Here is an 11,306-nt window from a genome sequence, read left to right as displayed (position 1 = left end):
ACAGATTGTGTCAAACGAAAGTTCACAGAGAGCAAAACAGATGGAGAATGAAATAGATCTGGTGTCGGATGATGAAGAAGAAGCAGACGACGATGTGGACAAGACTTGTCCGGTCATCAGACTCACAAGAGAGGAAAAGGTAAGGCTGCGAAGCAAATGGAAACAAACTCTCATCGTGAAGGTGATGGGTAGAAACGTGGGGTATGGATACCTCCTGAGGAGACTTACAGCTCTATGGCGGCCGAAAGCGAGAATGGAGGTGGTAACCGTTGACAATGGCTACTTCCTGGTCAAGTTCGCGTCGGTCGACGATTATGAATTTGCTAAGTACGGAGGACCATGGATGGTCCTAGATCACTACCTCATTGTTAAGGAATAGGTTCCTAACTTCGACCCCTTTACAGACAAAACTGAAAGTATGATTGTGTGGATTCGGTTTCCTTGCCTACCCGCGGAATACTTTGATCATAAGTTTCTAATGAGAGTTGGGGCAAAAATTGGTCGGCCGATCAACATCGATACTGCGACGAGCTTGGTCTCGAGGGCTAGTTTTGCACGAGTGTGCGTGGAGGTTGATATCACAAAGCCACTCTTGGCTAAATTCACACTGAGAAACAGGGTAAGACCAATTGTGTACGAAGGATTACATCTCATATGTTTTAAGTGTGGTACTTACGGGCATAATGCCGAAGCGTGTAGTTTAAACAGAAAGGAAGTTACTACACTGAGTGATAACATGGATGGCAGTGAGTCACCGGAAAATGATGCCGGCGCCGGCAACAGCCAAGGAAATGATAGAAGGAAAACTTATAGGGAAACTACCTTATTTAGACCAGAAATTACGGAAGACTATGGATCATGGATGGTAGCTACAAAGCCAAAGAGGAATTATTCCAGGAATCAAGGGAACGGGAATCAAGGAGGGAAAGATAACGGGAAGATTGATCAACATGCGAACACAAAAGGAAAAAATAGCAGCGCACACCAGGGGTCAAGATTTGCTTCCCTTGCAGAGAATATAAATGAGGATGAAGAGCAAGTCACGGAGGGTAACAGTCGAGAACAAAGTGCGAAACAGAGCCAGAACCAGGGAACCAAACGAGCGGCCCAAGCGAAAGGAAAAAGGCCAACGACCCAAATCTCAGAGAAACAAATAATGGGTAACAACATGCATGGCATGCATAGAACTCAACATGAAGCAGGGGAGACCAGTACAAGGCGTAACAGTCACAAGAAAACCCAGGGGACACAAAGCAATCAGGCTGGAGCTGCAACAGAGCACACCTTAGTCACAGGAGACAAGAGCGGGGCCAAATCCACCCAAGTTTCTGAAACAGAACACGAGGATCACGCAGATGGCATGGATGGGTTGGAGCTGCTCACCGAACACCATGGTGACCCCCCGTGTAATGAGCTACCTGATAGACCAGAGATGACGAGCATTCCCGTGGACCAGGGGATTCCTGAGGAGACTGGCGTCGATGCCATGGAGATGGAGTTGTGAGGTTTTCCTCCCTTTGCTTGTGTTCTTTTGTTTGCGTGTTTTTTCTATGGGTTTTTCCTTTTGTTTCGTTTTCTTTTGTTTGTTTTCCATGAAGACTATCATCTGGAACTGTCAAGGAGCAGCGTCTAAGAGTTTTCTTAGAGCTGCAAAATGGCTTAGGAGCAAACACCGCCTGAACATTTTCTGCTTAGTGGAAACCAAAACTTCGGGGAGCAATGCCGACTCCATCTGTAACAAACTTGGTTTTGAGAAGTGGGTGCGAGTCGAAGCCCTGGGCTTTAGCGGGGGCATCTGGATTCTTTGGTCGAAGGTCGAGTCAGTTGATGTCATGAGTTCCCATCCTCAATATGTTCATTTGACAGTAAGGGAGTCATCAGGAAGAATGTGGAATTTTTCGGTGGTCTACGGCAGCCCCTCTATACACCTCCGCCGGCGCCTCTGGAATTCTTTAAGCAGAGATAAGGTGCAGGTGAACCATCCGTGGCTTATTGCGGGGGACTTCAATGCTATTGTTAGTAATGAGGAATGTTCAAATCCTCATAACCCGGGGCATCACAGAAATGGCGATTTTAAAAATTGGATTTTCAAAGAAGCGCTTGTCGACCTCGGGTACTCAGGGCAGAAGTTTACTTGGAAGCGGGGAAAGGAAGAAGAAAATTTTAAAGCTGCCAGACTTGATCGGGCTCTTTGCTCCATGGATTGGATGGACTTCATGAAAGAAACAAAAGTGATTCACCTCCCAGCTCTTGGATCCGATCACTGCCCGCTACTCATTGATATGGACTCTCATGTTCAGAAAAGAAATAAAAGCTTCATTTTCCAAGGGGCGTGGACTGGCCATCACCTGTTCACTGAGTTCATTAGACAACATTGGAATAAGGAGAATACAGTGTGGCAGAATAAAGATAGAATGGCTTTGAAATTAGGTGAGTGGAATAAAGAGGTTTTTGGAAATATTCACCATAGGAAGAATAAACTGCTACGAAGGCTCGAAGGGATACAAGTACAAATGGATCATGCACGCCATGCAGGACTGCTCAAGCTGGAAAGGAAAATAAAGAAAGAGCTAGAGGACACGTTGCAACAGGAGGAAATCCTTTGGTTCCAACAAGCGAGAGAGGAATGGATTGCGTCGGGTGACCGCAACACCAAATTCTACCACGCTGCTACCAAGAGCAAGAAGGCTAAGACAGGACGTTATAACTTCCTAGATGATGAAGGGAATACTGTGACTGATGAGAAACAAGTGGAAAAGGCAGTTCAAGACTATTTCGCTGGACTCTTTACCAAGGATACGGAGGCCGATATCAATTGCATGCCGAAGGGCAGGTTCCCGAACTTGGTGGAGGCAGATTGGAACTGCTTTAATGCTACAATCACTAAGGAAGAGGTTAAAGCTGCACTCTTCGAGATGAAACCTTTAAAAGCCCCAGGCCCAGATGGTTACCATGCTTCCTTTTATCAAGCAGCTTGGCAGGAAGTGAGTGAATCAGTTTTTAAACAGATCATGCTGTTTTGGAATTCGGGGCAGCTAGAAGAGGGAATGAATGACACTTTAATTGCTCTCATTCCTAAGAATAGTTGTCCTACTAATGCCAGCCAATACAGACCGATTAGCCTTTGTAATGTAATTTACAAAATTATCACAAAGGTGATGACCAACCGGATTAAACCCATCTTGAAGAAGCTTATTGGGCAACAACAGAGCAGTTTCGTCCCAGGTAGGCAGATTACCGATAATATTTTGATCTATCAAGAAGTTATTCACTCTATGCGGAATAAACAGGGAAAGAAAGGTCTCATGCTTCTCAAGATTGACCTCGAAAAAGCCTACGACAGGCTAAACTGGGATTTTATCCGGGATACCCTTAAGGATGTAGGCATGAATAGCGAGTGGATTAGAAACATTATGGCCTGCGTGGAGTCCACTAGACTGAAAATCTTATGGAATGGCGATCAGCTTGAACAAATTAACCCGTCCAGGGGCATCCGACAAGGAGATTCCATATCTCCGTACTTGTTCGTGCTGTGCATGGAGCGGTTGAGTCACATTATCAATGAGAAAGTGGAACAAGGGATATGGAAAGGCATCCGGCTCTCAAGGTATGGCCCTGTCCTCACCCACTTATTTTTTGCTGATGATCTTGTATTGTTTGCTGAAGCCTCGCAGGAACAAATAGCTGTTATATCACAGTGCCTCGATACATTCAGCAGAGCCTCAGGTCAAAAAGTCAGTTTGAGCAAGTCTCAGATTTTCTTTTCAAAAAATGTGAATAACGAAGAAGCTAGAAGAATCATCACAATTGCTGGCATTCCCGAGACAACTAACCTCGGGAAATACCTTGGGGTTCCCACATTCCATGGTAGAGTCACTAATAACATCTTCTCCCCGTTACTGGACAAGATTGATGACAGATTAAACGGATGGAAGACTAAGTTCCTGACGCTAGCGGGTAGACAAGTTCTGGCTCAGTCTGTTCTCCAATCAATCCCGTATTACGGCATGCAAACTATTTTCATGCCAGCTGGGGTTTGGGAGGCGATTGACAAAAGAATTCGTCGGTTCATTTGGGGAGGCACCCCCGAAGCTCAGAAGTGTCATCTCGTATGCTGGGAGGAAGTCACAAAGCCTAAGCATAATGGAGGTTTGGGTATCAGGTCGGCAAAAGACATGAACCTAGCTTTTATGGCAAAACTCGGGTGGCATCTTCGAACGAATAAGGAGAGCCTCTGGGTTAAAATTTTAAATGAGAAGTATGCTCATGATAAGACAGGATGGGAAGTGATTTGTGCTAAATCAAACTGCTCGAATGCATGGCGAGGCATTGTAGCGGCAAAGGACATCACCCAAAAGGGAGTCATAAATCTTGTGAGGAATGGGAAAGAAACTCGGTTCTGGAATGACACCTGGCTGCTTGAAACGCCACTAACAACAGTGGTGCCGAACCAGGAGGAAAGATCATTCAATGACGATAGGGTTTGCGACTACTGGGAGGCCTCAAGGGGCTGGAAATGGGAGCTGTTGCAGTAGTTAACACCGGAGATCAAAGAAGCGAATGGTAAGTTTTCTGTTACATCTGCTTACTCCTTAGCTCATGATTATCCGGTTAACGTGCAGGATAGGGTTTGGAGTAATTTATGGAAGCTGAAAATCCCAAACAAGTATAAGACATTCCTATGGACCGCAATCCATGACCGGATAATGGGGAATGCTGAACGGAAAAGAAGAGGCTTCACCCTGGAGGACAGCTGTGGTGTGTGCGCTGGGGTGATGGAGTCAACCGACCATATTCTCAGAGGATGCATCAAAGCGCAGGAGATTTGGGAGACCTTCGTACCTGCTGACAGAAGAAGAAGATGGCGACACCTCACCCTCCGTAACTGGTTTATTGAGAACATAAACAAAAAGAAGAGTGCGGGTGACGATGAAGAATGGCCTCGTCAATTTGCCATAATTGCTTGGTGGCTCTGGAAATGGCGATGCGATAAAATGTTTAATGAAAGAGAGATGACTGCCCAGAATAAGATCAACTGGATCAAGGATGCAAGAGAAGAGATTGATCGTGCGTTCGCATGCCACAACGGTAACAAGGCAAAAGTAATGCAGCACACTGCCCGTAGGATTCGCTGGAGCGCATCCAAGGATCATCAATTCACGCTTAATGTGGATGGTAGCGCGAAACCTGGAATCGACAAAGCTGGGTGGGGCGCTATAATCCGCAACAAGAAGGGAGAGTGGATTGAAGGTAGATCGGGCAGAGTACCATATGGCGATTCGGCGCTGATTGAAGCGAAAGCAATCGCCGAGGGCCTACGTTGGGTGTGGTACGAAGGAATCCGTGATGTGGAAGTGCAATCTGACGCGAAGGAAGTACTGCAGTGGCTCCAGGAGGACATACCAGGACGTGGACCAATGAGACAATGCATGGACGAAATCAAATGGTGGGTCAACAAGGAATGGAAAGTTTCTCTCCGGACGATTTACCGAGAACAGAACAGGGTAGCAGATGGTCTTGCATCATTTGGAGCGTTCCAAGGAGGTGAAATAGAGGTATTCAAGGAGTGTCCAATCGTGAGCGAAGACGCGTACATTGAGGATTTGGCTTACGTCACTAGAGCTCGTAGAGTGGTGGAGGAACACAATAGTTAACTCCCCAGGGGTCCCCCCCTCCCGTTATGATTTAAAAAAAAAAACTAATGTTATCACCTAATTAAACCACTAACCCAATGAGCTAGTAGCTATTTGATAAACACCCCTTAATCTTTTTTTTTTTTCTCTGCCAATCATTTATATTATATGTATTACCGTTAGTAATCTTGATGAGAACAATTATGTTTGTATTAGAGTTCACAAAATATAACTGTAGGAATACAAGAGTATATATACAAGAGAATCATAAGTAAACTAGGACTGAGAATCATAAGTAAACTAGGACTGAGACTTATAGTATGACTCTATTATGTAGAGTCCTAATAATCTTAACTTAAAATGGGTGATCTCTCTCATCATTTTTTGTAGCGGTGATTATGCTACACACCTTCGGCTTTACTTTATTTGTAGAATATTTTTTAATAAAATTTTTTACCGTGCATATATGGCTTATCGCCACATGCAATAAAATTTGATTTAAAAAATTTTTAAATGGCCCTAAACGATGATGGTCAAGCTAGGATTGTTTGATGAGGATTTGGCTAACTCTTTTGAGGGGAGGATGAAAGTGGGAGACAATTATATATGTACGAAGTAGGAAGAGAGAAAAATTTTCAAACCATATGATGATATATATAAATAAAAGAAAATTCACAGTCACCACTCGATGGTGTGTATAGGTAAACCTCGGTCCGATCCTGTGTATTACACTATTTAACCTTAAAAGTATTATTTTCTTTGCATGAACAATAAATAGCCGATTATGGTCTAAAAACGATGTAAAATCAATTTAAATAGCACATTCTATTTCACACTCCATACTCTTAGTTTATAATTAATAGCCAAATTACTAATTAAGGTTGTATGTAATATGTTACACAACTACTTATTCACTAGAAAACAAAGTCCACACACTTTGGGTGAGACTCTAAAAAATTTTAATTGTAAACCACTAACACTTGAAGTAATATGAAAATGAAGTAAAACCACAAACATAAAAGTCTCCTTTGCCAAGAACCAAACTGTATTAGATATTATGAAGATGACAATAATGAGTGATGCTAACCAATCGGACAGAGAGAGGGGAGGGGTAGCAAATAGCCAAATGGACAGTAACGAAACTTTTTGGGCATCCAAAATAAACCAAATGACTGAAAAAGTTAAAAGAAGTTTGTTACATACTAAATATATTTCTTTAGTAAATTAATGAACATGCATATATGCATCAATGGAGATGTGCTGATAGTTGCAGTAATTCTTTTACATTACGCATACACTTCAAAAAAGCTAAGATTCAATTCGATAATTAGACAAGGAAGATAAAATAAAATAGGAATTATTTGACGACGAGGACAAATAATAATAATAATAATAATAATTATTATTATTATATACTTTTTATTAAGCAGTTTACGCTATAATCACCATGAAGACACACATGACAGTTGATATTTTTAGGGGGAAAAACCAAAAAAGGAAAGGTCTTTGGCCGGATCATCTTCTAGTAATACATCGAGACAGAAATATAGTAGGAGAATATTGTACAATAAACATGTACATCAATAATAATAACAGAACATAAATTGGCAAGAAATAATTCGAAAATAACAATATATTCCGAATATAAATAAGAAATCTGAAATTAACAGTACGTAAATGGAAATGGAAACAGTAACGGAAAAATCCAAGTTGTGTATAACACACTTTCCTTAAAACCGATTCGCTACCTCCCATGGTGCTAGGAGCGTTGTAGTGTCGGTCTCTCAGGATAAAATGGATCACAATAATATAGTTGAGCACTCAACCTATATTATTTTCGGCGAACTAGAAGAAGGATTGAACACATAGGATAATCTCAAGAAGAAGTAGAATGGCTACTCTTTTATATATTTTCCTTTCGCACACGGCCTATTTCAAGAAGAAAGAAATCAGATGAACACTCTGATAATAGCCAAGAGAGAGAAAGGAAAAGTGTACCGTGTTGCTTGCATCTCTCCGGATGGCCAACTAGAGGCATTTTAAATACTTCACAAGTTAAGGGTATTTTGCTAACCCATAACAAGTCAAAAAGCAATAGACAAAAGTCCTAAGCTTTTTATCCTTCCTAGGAGTAAATAAAGGAAGAAATTCCTTTATGTACTATGCAAAGCAACATCTAGAAGTGGGAGTACAAGTGGTTTTATTTTTACAATAAAACAACAAAAGAGAGTGGCTTTGGAGTGGGTGAACGGCGTGGGAGACAAAGGCATTTCTTCCAACATCACAACTCCCAAAATCCACAAAAATAATAATAATAATAATAAAATATTATTATAATAAAGCATTTTTAAAGTGATCTAATATGTATATTTTGAGAATCAATTTCTCATCCACCTATTTTCTACTTTATGTGTACAAAATATTAATTTCTTCTACTAAATAGAAGAAATTGAATTCACATTTATCCGATTACATCGGAAGTGAAGTTCTCATATTTTATACCACAAAATAGTCACTTAAAATTCAATATTATTATCAAATTTTCCAACAGATATCATGGCAACATCATTTTCAGCCGGTCCTAATTGAAAGAAACTTAATTTTTGAATCTGCATCACAATTTTATCCAGGTAAAATGGTGAAACTACAGCTAAGTTGCATTCAAAACGTAAGGGAATACGTCATCACAACCCATCCACATTATCAGGTCTCACCACCTATTTAATAGGGAGGTCGGGAAGGTATGAATTTCCTGTTTAAACATCTCAAATTCATTATTTTTAAAATTTGTCGACAAAGAATTAAAGTATATTCATCTTCTTCTCTTCTTCTTTAAAGAAACTTCTTCCCAACGAATCCCCATGCATGACTCTACATTGCCACAAAACACTTCAATTCCCAAGAATCTCCAATCTACAACTCTTCCCAAATAATTTTGTACAACACTTCTCAACATTTTACGTGGGATGAATTTGTACTAGTCCTAATGTGGTCCCGGGTTATTGTTATGTTTTAGGTCCAAGACGGCGCAACCATCATACAGTACGACAACATTTCACAATTCATGGATTATGTCCTTTAAAGAACTCTAGAGCAACGACTCATATAGATCCACATGCTCCACTTTTTATAAATGTAAGTATATTCTTTTACTATATTTTTTAAAACAAAATTAATATTCTAATAAATATTTAATTTCTTAAATTTTTTTAAACATAATAAATGCAGTACACAACCAATAATTCACTCCTCAATAGACTTAGTGCGGATTGGCCTAGTATTGAGCAACAAAAGGATGATAATAACTTTTGTGATCACAAGTGGAATAAACATGGGAGAAGTAAATAATATAATATTCCACTAGAACATTAAATCTGCTCCACCTGCATAATATACTTTATGTATTAGCCACATCCAATACTGATAATTACAAATAATTATATTCTTATCATTACAAGAAAATTATTATTAGTAAATAATAATATAATTATAATATTTGACTATCTAAATAATTACTTTGTACAAAAAACATGGCATATAACAAATTATGAATGGATTTAAATTAACATGAAGGAAACAAAATAAATTATAACAAATTATGAATGGAATTAAATTAACATTAAAATTTTAAAATAATGAAAATTTAAATGGAGCAATAGTAATTAACAACAAATCAACTAATGATTGCCGAAGCAACTTTTTAAAGTCGTTTCAAACTCAATTAGCTGGTGTATCGTATTGGATGTTGTTAATAGATGAAGTATATTATGCTTGCGGAGCAGATTTAATATTTTAGTGGAATATTGGTTTTGGATATGGCAATATATATAAATAAAATAAAATCCACAGTGATGGTGTGTACTAGGTAAACCTCGGTTTGATTCTGTGTATTGCATGATTTAATCTTAAAAGTATTATTTCCTTTGCATGAACAATAAATAGCTAGTTATGGTCTAAAAATGATGTGAAATCAATTTAAATAGCACATTCTATTTCACATGCACTCCATACTCTTTGTTTATTTATAATTAATAGCCAAATTACTAATGAATTGAAGGTAAAGTTGTATGTAATATGTTACACAACTACTTATTCACTAGAAAACAAAGTCCATATACACTTTGGGTGAGACTAAAAAAATTTAATTGTAAACCACTAACACTTGAAGTAATATGAAAATGAAGTAAAACTACAAAAACAAGAGTCTCCTTCGCCAAGAACCAAATTGTATTAGAGATTATGAAGATGACATAATGAGCGATGCTAACCAAAATAATGGATAGTAACGAAACTTTTTGGGCATCCAAAATAAACTAAATGACTAAAAAAGTTAAAAGAAGTTTGTTACATGGGCCTAGTAGGGCCGGTCCTGAGCACGGGCGGGATGGGCGATCGCCCATGGCCCCATGATAGAAGGGGCCCATTCATATATATGTATATGTATGCATATAACTATTATAGTGTTATAATCATATTAAAAATAAAAAAATTAGTGTTATAACTTATAATTATATTAGAAAACAAAAAATTAAGAATAGATGGGACTGCAGGAAGTTGAGAATCGACGATTAATTAAATAATTTAGAAATAGAATTGACACGGGGAGTCGAGGACACCTAATTATCTTTTATCTATTAGAATCGACACCCTAACTAGCTAACCTATTCGTCTGCTTCAATAAAAAAAAATTTCAATTCGATTAATCAACGATTATTCATTTGTTTGCCAGTTTGGGCCTCATTGTCCGTTGTAACTTGTAAGTTTTCTTCCATTTGTAATTTGTTCTGTCTTTATTTCCTATTCAACATATCACACCTATAGGGCAGTAGGGATTTAGTGCTATAAATCTATAATCCTCTAATGAGTAATGTTTATTTGGATAATGAATTTTGTGATTTCTGTAATTCTAGAATTCTAATATATATATATATGTTAAAATGTGGCCGCGCCTTCCCGTGCCGCCATGCGGTTTACACCGCTCAATGTTAAGAAATGCACCACAATGAAAATGCATAAAAACACCTCATAACTCCCCTGTTTCTAATTGTGCATTTCTTAACACTGTGTGATGTATTTTTTTCATACGTAGTGGTGTGTTTTTGGTGATGTGTACCTAATAGTGCATATTTGTGTGATGTATTTCTTAACATTGAGTGGTGTAAACCGCACAGGAAGGCACGGCCACACCTGATTATGACCCTATATACATACATATATATATATATATATATATATATATATATATATATATATATATATATATATATATATATATATATTAATTACACTCACGTCTCGTAATAATAACATAGCCAAGCCATCTAATTTCCTAATAGCAAATAGTCAATGATAATTTTATTGAATTAAATTAGTATATTTATATGATAACACTGCACCAGTTCTTATATCGTGGACCGCGGTCCACAATGCATTGTCGACCGCGATCCTCAAAACGACGTCGTTTTGATTAATGAAACAGACAGATGAATTCGCGCCACTCACTTTTTTTTCATATATACTGCAGTTTCTTTTCATATATACTGCAGTTTCTTTTCATATATACTGCAGTTTCTTTTCAACATAACTGCAGTTTCCTTTCAACACAACTGCAGTTACTTTTGGATATAACTATAGTTTCATTCGATAATATACAACTGTAGTTATATCAAAAAG

The 11,306-nt window shown here is 38.5% G+C and overlaps 1 protein-coding gene across 1 annotated transcript; it reads left to right on the top strand.

The window, feature by feature from the left end:
* The first annotated feature begins 478 nt into the window (after positions 1-478).
* Positions 479-1,504, top strand: LOC116001248 (uncharacterized protein DDB_G0290685-like). Its single transcript, XM_031241138.1, has one exon. The coding sequence runs from the start codon at positions 479-481 to the stop codon at positions 1,502-1,504; it is 1,026 nt and encodes a 341-aa protein (XP_031096998.1).
* Positions 1,505-11,306: the final 9,802 nt, after the last annotated feature.

Source organism: Ipomoea triloba, chromosome 13 (genome assembly GCF_003576645.1).
Source record: "Ipomoea triloba cultivar NCNSP0323 chromosome 13, ASM357664v1".
Classification (NCBI taxonomy): Eukaryota; Viridiplantae; Streptophyta; class Magnoliopsida; order Solanales; family Convolvulaceae; genus Ipomoea; species Ipomoea triloba.
The sequence above is the reverse complement of the archived record's forward strand: the minus strand, read 5'-3'. Positions and strand labels throughout refer to the sequence as shown.

Excerpts from the sequence above, each read along its gene's own strand:
- LOC116001248 (XM_031241138.1), top strand. The coding sequence starts at position 479 with ATGAGAGTTGGGGCAAAAATTGGTCGGCCGATCAACATCGATACTGCG.